This window comes from Puma concolor, chromosome A1 (genome assembly GCF_028749965.1).
Source record: "Puma concolor isolate L17-30 chromosome A1, mPumCon1.1.hap2, whole genome shotgun sequence".
In the NCBI taxonomy this organism is placed as follows: domain Eukaryota; kingdom Metazoa; phylum Chordata; class Mammalia; order Carnivora; family Felidae; genus Puma; species Puma concolor.
This window is the reverse complement of record NC_141667.1, coordinates 101,048,320-101,066,046: the sequence shown is the minus strand read 5'-3', so window position 1 is coordinate 101,066,046 and position 17,727 is coordinate 101,048,320. Positions and strand designations below refer to the sequence as shown.

The window sequence follows — 17,727 nt, the reverse complement described above, 5'->3', positions numbered from 1 at the left end:
CTTATACCCAATAATTCTTCTAATTTTAGCACCCACATTCACCTTTGACTTCACTATCACCTCGGTGTTAAACCATATGACTAACTGACATGTCCAATGAGAAAAGACCACAGGCAATGTGATATATAAATGAGGCTTAAGTACAGAGTGAGGGCCAAATGATGTCACAGCCAGCTATTCAAAAGCAGAAAATGCAGTAGTTCCAATAAAGAAAAAGAGTGGGAGAACTGAGTCATCACTGGGCACACTGTAGCAGAGGCATGTCGAGCTCAAAAAAACTAAACTATAGAAATCAGAACCATATTCAGGCTGTAAGCATAGACTATTTCAACAAAATGATAAAATCTATCACAAGTTTGAGAAACTTTTTAATAAAAAGGGATTTCCAAGGGTAAAATGTTAATTACTAACATGCAAATATGACTTATGAATCCACAGAAAGGACTGGGCAGGGTAAATTGAAAGCAGGTGGCCTGGTGAGTCCAGGGGTGGGAAATAAACAACTAGAAAAAACCTTTAAGAAAAAACCCATAAAGACTATAAAGTAGAAAAAAATCCAAGATGTATTGATGTAAGTGAGGAAACTACAACACAATTTTGGAAGCACCTGACACAAAGGTCTAGAACACTGGAAAGCAATTTAGGGATGCAGAAGGAGAGGAGAAACTAGGAGGGAGGGTGGGCAGAGCTAAGTGGGACAAAAAAGGAGAGACGAAACTGGGCCTTTTATTACTAGTACACTGAGGCTTACTGTAATGGCTAGTGGAGGCTGAAGGCATCTGCAATTCTGTTTAACAGTAATGGTGGATGTCTGATGATTCACACTTTCCTGGGTGAATCATTCCAAGACTCTTCCCTGAAGTGTGACAATGGATATCTGGAGGTGGCTGATCTTGGCCATCAAAGGTGTCAGTCATTAATTGTCTTCAACTGGTGGTTAAACTGGGCTTAGAACTCAGAAGACAGAACTGAGGGGAAGATTACTAAGTCTGGGAAGTCAGAATGAAAACAAGTATTTCTTTTTGGGGGTTTAGCAATTGATGGATAAGACTGAGTTCAAACAAAAGTGCAGCATAACCTCTGTGGGTCTTAGGCTGCTTGCTCCTTCCTGTGGTGTTGGGGAAGATTTTCCTTCACTGCACCAGAATACTAACATATTAATTATCAATGCATCAGAGGTCCCAAATTTTCTCTAGGGAGTCATAAAGACCTGAAATCACCTGGGGGAATCCTAGGGGGGAATCAGGGCATTTGAATTTCTGAGACTAGGTGAGGAACAAGGATGGAGAGGCTCAGTCAGCTGTCCAAGTCTGCCCCTGGGGAATTCTGTTAAACAAGAGTTGTAGGGGAAAGCACGTAGCATATTGTATTAAGGATATATGAGGACATAAACGAGCTTGGAGAAGTTCAGATTTCTTAAAAATAATAGTTTTATCATAAAAATGTACATTTCTATTTGAATATGAAGTTACAGATAAATTAAGAATGACCCACCTTACTCCAAGCATAATTCCAAGTCACGTAACTGTCGTCTCCTAGAAGATCCTTGAGCCAGGTGACTGGATTTTGATAAATCTGACCATTTTCTACCTTAATTTTACCACTCAATAAAACACTGGCTTTGTGAGTAGTCTCCTGAAGTGAAAAATATAAGAAAAATTAAGAAGGAAAAATACCTGAAATATGTGAACATCTGCTTTTGGCCAGGATGAAGTAAGAGGAAGCAGATTTGTCCTAACACGAACAAAAAATAGACAACATATATAAAGCGATAGTTTGTAAGATACCAAACAACATCAGGCAACAAAGTACAGTGATCCCTGAGAAGTGAGAAATTAATGAGGTGAGCCTTCCAAGTGTCCCAGCCATTGACTTGAAAGAATTTCCAAGTCATGGTACAGGGAGAGGGGATCCAGGCAAAGCCTGTGGACTCCCTGAGGTGAAGAGGCAGAGCAGAGTATAGGAAGGCAAAGTGCCCAGAGTCTGTAGGACAGAGTACTGAAGAAGAGAGAAATACAAAGAGAGAGAGCTCTATAGATCTTCAGAGGGTCCTCTTTGAGTATTCAGCTGAGTAGTGATTAGAGGTAATGACACCTGGCATTCAGAAAGGGCAAAAATAGTGCCTGTTTCCAACAGAAAACCTCAAAACTGGTGGGGCACTGGTAAGGTACACAGAAGAAACTTACTTAAGTAGTGAGAAATAATTAGCCCTAGACTGAAAACATGCTCCAATCCTGCCTACCACATCTTAACAGCAAGACTTAAAAGGATCAAATTGTTTCCAAGGAACTTACCTGTATTTTGGAACAAATATATAAAATGTGTATATGACTACAAAAATATCCAGCATCCAACAAGGTAGATTTCACAATGTGTGGGATTCAATAACAAATTAACAGGCCTGCAAATAAGTAGGAAAACGCAACCCATACAGAAGAGACAAAGCAATCAACTGAAAATGACCAAGACTGATAAGAATGTTATAATCAGCAGATAAAGACATTAAGTAGTTATTATAATCATATTCCACATGTTCAAAAAGTTATGTGGAGGCAGGGAAAATATTTTTTAAAAGACTCAACTCAAAGTTCTAGAGATGCAATTACAATGTGTGAGATGAAGAGTACTAGATGGGAATAGCATGTCTAATAATAGATTAGACATTGCAAACAAAAAGATTGGAAAATTCAAAGATAAAGCAATAGGAACTGCATAAAAATGAAACACCGAGAAAAGAGAACTTAAAAAATGAACAGATAATCAGTGAATTGTGGAATGATTTCAACCAATCTGTGTGTAATAAGAGGTTAAAAAAGGAGGGGAGGGAAGAAAAAACACTTGAAGAAATAAATTGGCTGAAATTCTTCCACATCTGAGATTCAAATTTGGAACCCAGAGACTCAAGAAATCCAATAAACCCTAAGTATAAGAAACATGAAAAAAATTATGCTAATGCATCTCATAATCAAAATTGTTTAAATCCAGAGATGAAGAGAAAGTCACTAAAAGCAGCCAGAAGGAGCAAAAAGACACGTTATGTACAGAGGGACAAAGTTAAGGACAACAGTGTATTACTTGTTGAAAACAATGCAATCAAGAACACAGACAAGCAACATCTTTAAAGTACTCAAAGAAAAAAACCATTCCAACCTAGAAATCTGTATCTAGCAAAAATATCTTTCAAAAATGAAGGTAAAATAAACTTTTTCACACATGCAAAAGTCAAAAGGATTCATTATCAGTAGAAGACCTTCAATGCAAGAAATGTTAAAGGTAGTCCTCCAAGAGAAGAAAATGATAGCAAATGGAAATCAGGATCTACACAAAGAAAAGAAAAACAGTAACAGTAATTACATAAGAAAGATATTTTTCTTTTTATTTAAATCTCAAGATAATTAGCTGCTTAAACAAAAATAATGATGCAGTATGGAATTTATAACATTGGGTAAAATATATAATACAAAGGTCAGGAGTAGAAAAATGGAAGCATACTACTTTGCAGCTCTTATAGTATACATAAAGTGGTACAATATCACTTAAAGGCAGACTGGGGGAAGTTAAAAATATGTACTATAAACTCTAAAGCCACAACTGAGTAAAAAGAGTTGTAGCTAATAAACTAACAAAGGAGATAGAACACACACACACAAAAAAAAAATGAAAAAGGGAACAAAGAAGAGATGAGAGAAATAGAAAACAGATGTCATGTGATAAATTTAAACCTAACTATATCAGAAGTCTCACCAAATACAAATATTCTAGAATCAACTTCTGGCATGACAATGTGAGGATCCACTCCCAAGTGAAAAAGCATTTGAAAATTGTTTAAATCTCTGAAAATGGTCATAAAGGCATGCAGCAAATAGACATCTATTCAGCTAAATCTATGACAATTAGGTTAAAAAAAAAAAAAAAAGGGAGTCTGTGGTATGTGAACCAAGATTGCTTCCTTCTTCCCTTCCCAGTTCAGTGAGGTGCAGATTCTACTCCAGAATGTGTAGCCACAAACACAGGGCTCCCTCTCCCTACAGCCCCTAGTCAGAGGGCCACCTTCTTGTCAAGGGCAGGATATCAACATTTCTCATCCTGCCCTCAGCTATTTGTTGCTAAGGTTAAGTTGAAGGTAAGTGCAGCCAAGAGGCTGGATGCCTGGGTGGCTCAGTCAGTTCAGCATCTGACTTTGGCTCAGGTTATGATCTCATGGTTTGTGAGTTCAAGCCCGCATCGGGGTCTGTGCTGACATCTCAGAGCCTGGAGCCTGCTTCCAATTCTGTGTCTCACTCTCTCTCTGCCTCTTCCCCACTTGCACTCTATCTCTCTTTCTCAAAAATAAACATTAAAAACATTTTTAAAGAAAAACAAAAATAAAAGAGGCGGGGGATCCCTTCTGCATAGCCTGTACTGGCGAGGTAGGGGCTCCACCTTTGGCATGGTGTCACTATGACTACTGGGACCCTGATCACCCTTGCCTGGCTTAAAAGGTGGTGGTTTCACATCAGGAGAGAGAAGCTGTAAAGGCACGAGGCTACTGTGCCTGCCTCAGCTAAATGCTCAACTACTAAAGCCGGGGTGCCGTTCAAAGAAAAGCTGCTGTGTTCTCACCCAGCTCCCGAGCTAAGGTACAGAGATTTTGCCTGGGAAAAGAAGGAAGCCTTAAAACAGATGGTTCCTAATCTCCTCCAAAGGAAATGACTTAATTTGCAACAGAACATAGAAGTTCAAGCTCAAAGGCACTTTAAAGGCAGTACAGGTTGTGGTAAAAGGCAATTGAAAGTAAATTGGTGGATTCATTGGAGATACAGGCTAAGCTGTATGCTGGCTAGTTTTCAGGAGAAAATTGGGAAAATAGATAGTAGGGCAGAGACTTCTTAAAGTCAGAATAAAACTCCAACACTGACCTCAAAAACTATCCCTTCAAAGGAGCACACATTTGATTGGATTAGTCTGTAGCAATTTATGCTTCAGGTCATTGTTGAAAACAATAGAACAATGAACCAGCAATAAGTGGAGCTTGATGGTTAGGTATGGTCAGGGAAAGAGACACAGAGAGACCTGCCAAGGCCTAAGTCCATGTGATATAATATCAAAAGTTTAACACTATAGTAGGTAAAAATAACCTCACTAAAACAATCTATCCAGTAACTAAATAAGCAGGCACATAACAATAACAAGCCTGAGAGAAGGTGGAAGCCAGTACGCAAATTTGCTATAATCCATGACCCATTTAAAAATATCTAAAATGTCCAGTTCCAACAAAAAATGATGACAGATGTGGGAAAACAGGAAAGTAAGACACATACACCAAAATAAAGCAACAGAAAACATCTGTGAGAGTGACCATATGTTGGATTTAACGAAGACTTCAAAACAGCTATTATAAAAATATTGAAAGAACTAAAGGAAACCATAATTAAACAAGTAAAGGAAGGAATGATGATAATGTCATATCAAATAGAAAATATCAATAAAGAGACAGAATTTAAAAAAGAGAACCAAGTAGTAGGTATGGAATTGAAAAGTACAATAACTAAAATGAAAACTTTACTAGAGGGACTTCTAGTACTAGAAGGACAAAAGAAAGGAATAGAAAATATACTGGAAAAAATAATGGCTAAAAACTTGCCAAATTTATTGAAAAACATTAATCTGTACTTTTCGAAGGAGGCTCAGTGACTTCTAAGTAGGATAAACATGAAAAAGTTCATAAACAGAAACATGCTGAAAGTCAAAGACAATGAGAAAATAATGTACAAAAGAGAAAAATGACTCATTACTTACAAGGGGACCCCAAGAAGATTAACAGCCAGCTTCTTACCAGAAACAAGGGAGGCCAGAAGCAGTGGAATAATATATTCAAAGTGTACAAAGAAAAAAAGTGTCAACCAAGCATTCTATATCCAGCAAAGCTATCTTTCAAAAATGAAGTTAAATAAAAACATTCCAGAGGAAGATGGCGGTGTAGGAGGACGCTGGGCTCACCGCGTCCTGCTGATCACTTAGATTCCACCTACACCTGCCTAAATAACCCAGAAAACCGCCAGAAGACTAGCAGAATGGATTCTCTGGAGCCAAGCATAGATGAGAGGCCCACGGAAGAGGGTAGGAAGGGCGGAGAGGCGGTGTGCGCTACACGGACTGGTGAGAGGGAGCCGGGGCGGAGGGGCAGCCCGCTGGCAAAGGAGAGCCCAAGTCTGGCTTGCAAAAGTGGAGGGGCCAGACGGAGTGTGTTCTGACAGCAAGTGGGACTTAACATCTGGAAGGTTATAAGCTAACAGCTCTGCTTGGAGAACGGGAGGGCTGGAGGACAACAGGAGGGAGAGTTGTTGAGCTCCGGACAATAGAGGGCAGCTTGGAGGGGAACAAAGGCGCTAGCCAGTGCCATCTCCCTCGCCCATCCCCCAGCCAAAATCCCAAAGGGAACCAGTTCCTGCCAGGGAACTTGCTTGCACTGTGCAAACACCCAACACTGTGCTTCTGTGGATCCATCCCTCTGGCGGGTCTGACTCCCTCCCGCTGCCGCAGGGCCCCTCCCAAAGCGGATCTCCAAAGGAAAAGCAAGCTGAGACTGCCCCTCCCACCCCTGTGCACCTTGCCGATCTACCCCAGTTAATACGCCAGATCCCCAGCACCACAAGCCTGGCAGTGTGCAAGTAGCCCAGACGGGCCACGCCACCCCACAGTGAATCCTGCCCCTAGGAGAAGTGAAGAGAAAGTACACACCAGTCTGACTGTGGCCCCAGCGGTGGGCTGGGGGCAGACATCAGGTCTGACTGCGGCCCCGCCCACCAACGCCAGTTATTCAAGACAGTACAGGGGAAGTGCCCCGCAGTTCCAACCCACTCCAGGGACTATCCAAAATGACGAAACAGAAGAATTCCCCTCAAAAAAACGTCCAGGAAATAATGACAGCTAATGAACTGATCAAAAATGATTTAAACAGTATAACAGAAAGTGAATGGAGAGTAATAGTCATAAAATTAATCTCTGGGCTTGAAAACAGTATAAAGGACAGCAGAGAATCTACTGCTACAGAGACCAAGGGACTAAGGAACAGCCAGGAGGAGCTAAAAAATGCTATTAATGAGCTGCAAACTAAAATGGAGACGGCCACGGCTCAGATTAAAGAGGCAGAGGAGAGAATAGGTGAACTAGAAGATAAAATTATGGAAAAAGAAGCAGCTGAGAAAAAGAGAGATAAAAAAATCCAGGAGTATGAGGGGAAAATTAGAGAACTAAGTGATGCACTAAAGAGAAATAATATACGCATAATTGGTATTCCAGGGGAGGAAGAGAGAGGGAAAGGTGCTGAAGGTATACTTGAAGAAATAATAGCTGAGAACCTCCCTGATCTGGGGAAGGAAAAAGGCATTGAAATCCAAGAGGCACAGAGAACTCCCTTCAGACGTAACTTGAATCGATCTTCTGCACGACGTATCATAGTGAAACTGGCAAAATACAAGGATAAAGAGAAAATTCTGAAAGCAGCAAGGGGTAAACGTGCCCTCACATATAAAGGGAGACCTATAAGACTCGTGACTGATCTCTCTTTTGAAACTTGGCAGGCCAGAAAGAATTGGCACGAGATTTTCAGTGTGCTAGACAGAAAAAATATGCAGCCGAGAATCCTTTATCCAGCAAGTCTGTCATTTAGAATAGAAGGAGAGATAAAGGTCTTCCCAAACAAACAAAAACTGAAGGAATTCATCACCACTAAACCAGCCCTACAAGAGATCCTAAGGGGGATCCTGTGAGACAAAGTACCAGAGACATCGCTACAAGCATGAAACCTATGGACATCACAATGACTCCAAACCCGTATCTTTCTATAATAACACTGAATGTAAATGGACTAAATGTGCCAGCCAAAAGCATAGGGTATCAGAATGGATAAAAAAACAAGACCCATCTATTTGCTGTCTACAAGAGACTCATTTTAGACCTGAGGACACCTTTAGATTGAGAGTGAGGGGATGGAGAACTATTATGCCACTAGAAGTCAAAAGAAAGCTGGAATAGCCATACTTATATCAGACAAACTAGACTTTAAATTAAAGGCTGTAACAAGAGATGAAGAAGGGCATTATATAGTAATCACAGGGTCTATCCATCAGGAAGAGCTAACAATAATAAATGTCTATGCGCCAAGGGGCGCCTGGGTGGCGCAGTCGGTTGGGCGTCCGACTTCAGCCAGGTCACGATCTCGCGGTCCGTGAGTTCGAGCCCCGCGTCGGGCTCTGGGCTGATGGCTCAGAGCCTGGAACCTGTTTCAGATTCTGCGTCTCCCTCTCTCTGTGCCCCTCCCCCGTTCACGCTCTGTCTCTCTCTGTCCCAAAAATAAATAAACGTTGAAAAAAAAAAAAAAATTTAAAAAAAAAAAAATGTCTATGCGCCAAATACGGGAGCCCCCAAATATATAAAACAATTACTCACAAACATAAGCAACCTTATTGATAAGAATGTGGTAATTGCAGGGGACTTTAACACTCCACTTACAGAAATGGATAGATCATCTAGACACACGGTCAATAAAGAAACAAGGGCCCTGAATGATACACTGGATCAGATGGACTTGACAGATATATTTAGAACTCTGCATCCCAAAGCAACAGAATATACTTTCTTCTCGAGTGCACATGGAACATTCTCCAAGATAGATCACATACTGGGTCACAAAACAGCCCTTCATAAGTATACAAGAATTGAAATCATACCATGCATACTTTCAGACCACAATGCTATGAAGCTTGAAATCAACCACAGGAAAAAGTCTGGAAAACCTCCAAAAGCATGGAGGTTAAAGAACACCCTACTAACGAATGAGTGGGTCAACCAGGCAATTAGAGAAGAAATTTAAAAATATATGGAAACAAACAAAAATGAAAATACAACAATCCAAATGCTTTGGGATGCAGCAAAGGCAGTCCTGAGAGGAAAATACATTGCAATCCAGGCCTATCTCAAGAAACAAGAAAAATCCCAAATACAAAATCTAACAGCACACCTAAAGGAAACAGAAGCAGAACAGCAAAGACAGCCTAAACCTAGCAGAAGAAGAGAAATAATAAAGATCAGAGCAGAAATAAACAATATAGAATCTAAAAAAAAAACTGTAGAGCAGATCAACGAAACCAAGAGTTGGTTTTATGAAAAAATAAACAAAATTGATAAACCTCTAGCCAGGCTTCTCAAAAAGAAAAGGGAGGGGCGCCTGGGTGGCGCAGTCGGTTAAGCGTCCGACTTCAGCCAGGTCACGATCTCGCGGTCCGTGAGTTCGAGCCCCGCGTCGGGCTCTGGGCTGATGGCTCAGAGCCTGGAGCCTGTTTCCGATTCTGTGTCTCCCTCTCTCTCTGCCCCTCCCCCGTTCATGCTCTGTCTCTCTCTGTCCCCAAAATAAATAAACGTTGAAAAAAAAAAAAAAAGAAAAGGGAGATCACCCAAATAGATAAAATCATGAATGAAAATGGAATGATTACAACCAATTCCTCAGAGATACAAGCAAATATCAGGGAATACTATGAAAAATTATATGCCAACAAACTGGACAACCTGGAAGAAATGGACAAATTCTTAAACACCCACACGCTTCCAAAACTCAATCAGGAGGAAACAGAAAGCTTGAACAGACCCATAAACAGCTAAGAAATTGAATCAGTCATCAAAAATCTCCCAACATATAAGAGTCCAGGACCAGATGGCTTCCCAGGGGAGTTCTACCAGACGTTTAAAGCAGAGATAATACCTATCCTTCTCAAGCTACTCCAAAAAATAGAAAGGGAAGGAAAACTTCCAGACTCATTCTATGAAGCCAGTATTACTTTGATTCCCAAACCAGAGACCCATTAAAAAAAGAGAACTACAAGCCAATATCCCTGATGAATATGGATGCAAAAATTCTCAATAAGATACTAGCAAATCGAATTCAACAGCATATGAAAAGAATTATTCACCATGATCAAGTGGCATTCACTCCTGGGATGCAGGAATGGTTCAACATTCGCAAATCAATCAACGTGATACATCACATTAATAAAAGAAAAGATAAGAACCATATGATCCTGTCAATCAATGCAGAAAAGGCATTTGACAAAATTCAGCAACTTTTCTTAATAAAAACCCTCGAGAAAGTCGGGATAGAAGGAACATACTTAAACATCATGAAAGCCATTTATGAAAACCCCACAGCTAACATCATCCTCAATGGGGAAAAACTGAGAGCTTTTTCCCTGAGATCAGGAACACGACAGGGATGTCCACGCTCACCGCTGTTGTTTAACATAGGTTGGAAGTTATAGCATCAGCAATCAGACAACAAAAGGAAATCAAAGGCATCGAAATTGGCAAAGATGAAGTCAAGCTTTCACTTTTTGCAGATGACATGATATTATACATGGAAAACCCGACAGACTCCACCAAAAGTCTGCTAGAACTGATACATGAATTCAGCAAAGTTGCAGGATACAAAATCAATGTACAGAAATCAGTTGCATTCTTATACACTAATAATGAAGCAAGAGAAAGACAAAGAAACTGATCCCATTCACAACTGCACCAAGAAGCATAAAATACCTAGGGAATAAATCTAACCAAAGATGTAAAAGATCTGTATGCTGAAAACTATAGAAAGCTTATGAAGGAAATTGAAGAAGATATAAAGAAATGGAAAAACATTCCGTGCTCATGGATTGGAAGAATAAATACTGTCAAAATGTCAACACTACCCAAAGCTATTTACACATTCAATGCAATCCCAATCAAAATTGCACCAGCATTCTTCTCGAAACTAGAACAAGCAATCCTAAAATTCATATGGAACCACAAAAGGCCCTGAATAGCCAAAGTAATTCTGAAGAAGACCAAAGCAGGAGCCATCACAATCCCAGACTTTAGCCTCTACTACAAAGCTGTAATCATCAAGACAGCATGGTATTGGCACAAAAACAGACACATAGACCAATGGAATAGAATTGAAACCCCAGAACTAGACCCACAAACGTATGGCCAACTAATCTTTGACAAAGCAGGAAAGAATATCCAATGGAAAAAAGACAGTCTCTTTAACAAATGGTACCGGGAGAACTGGACAGCAACATGCAGAAGATTGAAACTAGACCACTTTCTCACACCATTCACAAAAGTAAACTCAAAATGGATAAAGGACCTGAATGTGAAACAGGAAACCATCAAAACCCTAGAGGAGAAAGCAGGAAAAGACCTCTCTGACCTCAGCCGTAGCAATTTCTTACTTGACACATCCCCAAAGGCAAGGGAATTAAAAGCAAAAATGAACTACTGGGACCTTATGAAGATAAAAAGCTTCTGCGCAGCAAAGGAAACAACCAACAAAACTAAAAGGCAACCAACGGAATGGGAAAAGATATTTGCAAATGACATATCAGACAAAGGGCTAGTATCCAAAATCTATAAAGAGCTCACCAAACTCCACACCCGAAAAACAAATAACCCGGTGAAGAAATGGGTAGAAAACGTGAATAGACACTTCTCTAAAGAAGACATCCGGATGGCCAACAGGCACATGAAAAGATGCTCAACGTCGCTCCTCATCAGGGAAATACAAATCAAAACCACATTCAGATATCACCTCACGCCAGTCAGAGTGGCCAAAATGAACAAATCAGGAGACTACAGACGCTGGAGAGGATGTGGAGAAACAGGAACCCTCCTGCACTGGTGGTGAGAATGCAAATTGGTGCAGCCACTTTGGAAAAGAGTGTGGAGGTTCCTCAAAAAATTAAAAATAGACCTACCCTATGACCCAGCAATAGCACTGCTAGGAATTTACCCAGGGGATACAGGAGTACTGATGCATAGGGGCACTTGCACCCCAATGTTTATAGCAGCACTCTCAACAATAGCCAAATTATGGAAAGAGCCTAAATGTCCATCAACTGATGAATGGATAAAGAAGTTGTGGTTTATATACACAATGGAGTACTATGTGGCAATGAGAAAGAATGAAATATGGCCCTTTGTAGCAACGTGGATGGAACTGGAGAGTGTGATGCTAAGTGAAATAAGCCATACAGAGAAAGACACATACCATATGTTTTCACTCTTATGTAGATCCTGAGACACTTAACAGAAACCCATCGGGGAGGGGAAGAAAAAAAAAAAAAAGGTTAGAGTGGGAGAGAGCCAAAGCATAAAAGACTCTTAAAAACTGAGACCAAACTGAGGGTTGATGTGGGGTGGGAGGGAGGGGAGGGTGGGTGATGGGTATTGAGGAGGGCACCTTTTGGGATGAGCACTGGGTGTTGTATGGAAACAATTTGACAATAAATTTCATATATTGAAAAAAAAACAGCTTAAAAAATCTGTTGTTTATTAAAAACAAACAAACAAACAAACAAACATTCCCCAGATAAACAAAAATGGAGACAATTTGTTGCTGGAGTACCTGAGAAGAAATACCAAAGGAAGTTTTTCATGTTGAAAGCAAGTGACCTCAAATGGTAATATGAATCCACTTGAGAAAATAAAAAGCATCAATAAAAGTAATTATACATTATAGAACACAGAATGAACAAATATTTATTCCCCTTCCTTAACTGATTTTAAAAAGCATTGTATAAAACAATAGGTACATAATGTATATATTTAGAAATAGCACAAAGGAAGTGTGTGGGAGCAAAGTTTTCTTGGGTTAGGGGAATGATACCAGATGGTAACTCAAATCCACAAGAACAAATGGAGAGAACCAAAAAGGGCAAATAAGAAGGTTAATAAAACAAAACCTATAAATACATACTTGCTTTCTTTTCTATTTCTTTACAAATCACAAAGTTTTATGAAGTCATAATTACAACAATGAATTGTTGCATTTGAGATATAAAAGGGGGAGAGAGGGATAGAGCTATACAGGAGTTACAGTTCTTTATCTTACTAGAATTAATTAGTATAAATATGAAGCCGATTCTGATAAGTGAAGATATCATAGCATAAGCATTATGGAAATACTTCAAAAAATATGTCACTAAAGTCACTAAAGAAACTAAAGTCACTAAAGAAACTAAAATGCTACACTGGAAAATATTCACTTAATGCAAAAGAAAGCAATAAAGGAAACACAGAGGAACAAAAAACACATGAGACACATTAAAAAGAAAAAGTAAAATAGCAGATGTAAGTCCAGTAATATTAATAATGTTAATTAAATGAGAGTGGATAAAAAAACTTATTCAAAAAGTAGAGGCTGTCAGACTTAGTTAAAAGAAAAACAAGATGTATGCTATATGCTGCATATAAAAGACAGATTAAATTGAAAGAGACAAGAAAATTGAACTTGAAAGGACGGAGAAAGATATATCATGCAGACAGCAACCTCAAAAAACTGCAGCAGTTATACTAATATCACACAAAATACACTTTACAACAAAAAGTATTACTAGAGATAACAAGAGACATTTTATAATAAGAGGGTTAATGCATCAGGAAAATATAACAATTATAAACACACATGCACCTAATAAAAGAGCACCAACATACATGAAGCAAAAATTAACATAAATAAAGGGCGAAACAGACAATTCAACAATATTATAGTTGTCAACACTCCACTTTCAATAATACATAGAACAAACAGGCAGAAGATCAATGAGGAAAGAGAAAACTTGAGCAATATTATAAACTAACTACCCCAACAGGCATCTATAAAAAACCTTCTAACAACAGTAGAATAATTATTCTTCTCAAGTGCCCATAGGATGGGCCACATGCTAGTTAAGCCACAAAGTAAATCTCAGAAACTTAAAAAAAAAATTTTTTTAATGTTTTTATTTATTTTTTTGAGACAGAGAGAGACAGAGTACGAGTGGGGGGGGGGGGGCGGGGGGAAGAGAGGGAGACACAGAATTCGAAGCAGGCTCCAGGCTCCGAGCTGTCAGCCCAGAGCCCGACGCAGGGCTCGAACCCACAGACTGTGAGATCATGACCTGAGCTGAGGTCAGACGCTTAACTGACTGAGCCACCCAGGCGCCCCTAATCTCAGAAATTTTAAAAGGACTCAAATAATACTAGGTATACTCTCTAAATGCAACAGAATGAAATTAGAAATTAATAAAAGAAAAAAATGGAACACTCACAGTTATGAGGAAATCAAACAACACACTCCTAAATAAGGATTAAAGACATAATCAAAAGGCAAATACTTTGAGATGAATAAACAAACAACATACCAAAAATGATGGGATGCAGCAAAAGCAGTAGGCTAAAAGTAAATTTATAGCTGTAAATGCCTATATTGAAAAGAAAGAAAAATCTCAAATCAATAACCTGCACTTATAATGATGACACTGAAAAAAGAACAGCAAACTAAACACAAAGCAAGCAGAAAAAAGGAAATAATAAATACTAGAATGGAAATAAATAAAATAGGCGATAGAAGAATAAAAATCAATGAAATCAAAGTGGTTCTTTGAAAATATTAACAAAATTGACAAAACTTTAGTGACAGTGACCAAGAAAACAAGTGAGAAGACTCAAATTACTAACATCAACAATGAAAATTAGTACACTACTACTGACCACACTGAAATAAAAGGGATTATAAGAGAAACTATCAATAATTCTGTGCTAATAAATAACAAAAAATGGACAAATTTCTAACAAAATAAAACTACCAAAAATGATTCAAGAAGAAATAGACAATTTGAAAAAACCTGTAAGAGACTGAATTAACACTCCAAACACTATGTACATAGAAAGAAAAAAAAATCCAGGTACAGATGGCTTCATTGCTGATTACTATCAAGCATTTAAAGAGAATTTAATACTAATATTTTGGATTACCAATATTCTAAAAATAGAAAAAGAGAAATATTTTTTGTGAGATCAGTATAACCTTAATACCAAACCAGACAAAAGACAACACAAGAAAACTAAAGACCAATATCTTTAATAAATATGGATGCAAAAATCCTCAAAAACATATTAGAAAACCAAATCCAGCAACATATAAAAAGAATTATATACCATAACAAAGTGGGATTTATCTGCTTTTCCAGGAATGCAAGGTTGGTTTAATATCCAAAGATCAATTAATGTTCTACACCATTATCAAGAGAATACAAAACAAAAACCATATGATCATCACAACCGATGTGGAAAGAGCATTTAACAAAATCCAATACCCTTTCATGATAAAGACACTCAAGAAACTAGGAAAAGAACTTGCTGAGCCTAATATAGGGCATCTAAGAAAAAACCTATAGCTAACATTGTACTTAACAGTGGAAGCCTAAATTTTTTCTAAGAAACATAGTCTCATCTTAGGGAAAAAACAGAAGTGTGATCTCACTGTTTTATTTCAATACTGCACTGGTGTTAGCCAGTGCAGCTACACAAAAAGAAATGAAAAGCATTCACAATGGAAAGAAAGAAGTAAAACTGAATGTTTTTATTCTTTATTCATAGCCAACTTGATCATCTATGTAGAAAATCCAATGACTTCTACAAAAATTTACAGGAAGTAGTGAGTTTAGCAAGATTATAAAATAACATCTCAATATACAAAAATCAATTGAATTTCTACCTATGAGCAATAAACAACCAAAAATTGACATTTAAAAAATATCATATATATTACTATCAAAAGCATGAAATACTTAGGGATAAATCTGGTAAAAGATATGAAAGACCTGTATACTGACTCCTACAACTGCTGGGAAAAATCAGAAAACGTCTAAATTAACAGAGAGCTATATCATGTTCATGATTTGGACAACTCAATATTGCTGAGATGTCATCTGTCCCAAAATTCATCTACAGATTTAGCTCAATACCAGTATAAATGACAGCATCCCCTTTTTTTAAAAAAAAAAGAAGCTGACAAACTCACTCTAAAATTCATATGGGATTGCAAAAGACCTAGAATAGCCAAAACACTTTACAAAAAGGAAGAACAAAACTGGAGGACTAACACTACCTGGTTTTAACCCTTATTACAGAGCTGCACTAATCAAGACAGTATTCATAGTAAGATAGACAAATAGGTAAACAGAACAGGGAGTCCAGAAATAGGCACATATATGGACAAATGATTTTCTACAAAGGTGCAAAGACAATTCAATAGAGGGCAATTTTTTCAACACATGCAGCTGGAAGAATTGAATACCCATATTCAAAACTATGAACTGGGATCTTGCTCTGTACTACATAAAGAAACTAATGGATCACAGACCTAAATTCTGGGAGAAAATCTTTGTGACCTTGGGTTAGACAAAGACTTCTTAGATATGATACTAAAAACATAATTAGTCAAAGAGCAAATTGCTAAGTTGGACTACATCAAAATTTTAAACTTCTGTTCTTTATGACACAAGTTTGAGAGAATGAAAAGGCAAAACTATATTAGGAGAAAATATTTTTGCAAAGTATGTATTGGATAAAGGACTTATATCCAAAATGTATCCAATAAGAGAATGAGCAGCCAATAAAAAAACAGGCAAATATGTGAAAAGGAACTTCACCGAAGAATAAGTATGGATGGCAAAGAGCACACGAAAAGATGCTCAACATAACTAACCATTATGAAATGCAAAATAAAACCACAATAATAAACTACTATACATATATACATATTATATACATACATCTACATTATATGTTAGTATGGCTAAAATTAACAGACAGATCATACTAAATGCTAGCTAAGTAAGAATATGGAGGAGCCACAATACTCATCACAGCTGGTGGGAATGTAAAATGTTACTAACAACTTCGGCAGTTTTTTTAAAAGTTAAATATATACTTACCATATTTAATCCAGTCACTCCACTCCTAGGTATTTACCCAAGAAAAGCAAAAGCCTGTGTCATACTGAAATTTGTACACCAATATCCATAGTAGCTTATATGCGATAGTCAACAACTGGAAACAACCTAAATGTCTATCACAGATGAAATGACAAATTGTAGTACATACATACACACTCTAATGAGGATGACTCTCAAGTAATTATGTTCAGAGAAAGAGGCCAGACAAAAATGAACACATATGGTGTAATTCTACTTTTACAGAATTCTTAGAAGTGCAAACAAAAGTATAAGGACAGAATGCAGATCAGTAATTATCTGGAGTTCAGCATGGGAAGGAAGAAGTATGAAGGAGGTATACAAAATTGCAAAAAGAAACTTGTGGGGGTGATGGATATGTTCATTACCTGTTTGTGGTTATGGTTTCACAGATATATACATACATCAAAATCTGTCAAAATGCTTAATTTAAATACATATAGTATGTATTTACTATGTAAATACATATGTAAAAACATATGTAATTTAAATACATATGTTAATTATATCTCAATAAAGCTGTTAAGAAATAGCTGAAATATGAAAAGTTATATTAAAATTTTATTATAGCTGCTCCAGAGAAGTAGCCACACCTGCAAAAATTTGAGTTAATGTAATTAATTTACTAACTAAAATCTGAGTTTCTCTGGCTAATCTGATGTAGGTACTACTTAGCAGTAACTGGTTGACAGGCAAGCAAACAGGAACATCAAGAGACCTGAGATCAAGCCACTAATTTGGTCTTTAAACTACAATGAAATTTTGAAATTAATTTTTTTGCTCCTAACTTATAAGTAAAGTTTTTTTAACTAGGAAAAGCCTTATTAACCAGCAATGGAAGGACTAGAAACAGTGGTCATTCAGATTAAATTCCAGTCAGCCTGGACCAATTTCTATTGAACTGGTGGTCCCTTAGCAA

General features: G+C 37.8%; 1 protein-coding gene across 4 annotated transcripts in view; it reads right to left on the bottom strand.

Annotated features, from left to right (window-relative positions):
• The window catches only part of ANKRD31 (ankyrin repeat domain 31), a 136,458-nt gene that overhangs the window by 11,282 nt on the left and 107,449 nt on the right, over positions 1–17,727 (bottom strand). For all 4 annotated transcript variants that reach the window (XM_086698744.1, XM_086698755.1, XM_086698728.1 and 1 more), the window contains one exon: positions 1,495–1,635. In XM_086698744.1, the coding sequence (XP_086554870.1) occupies positions 1,495–1,635 (141 nt within the window). The remainder of the gene's footprint in view (positions 1–1,494; positions 1,636–17,727) is intronic.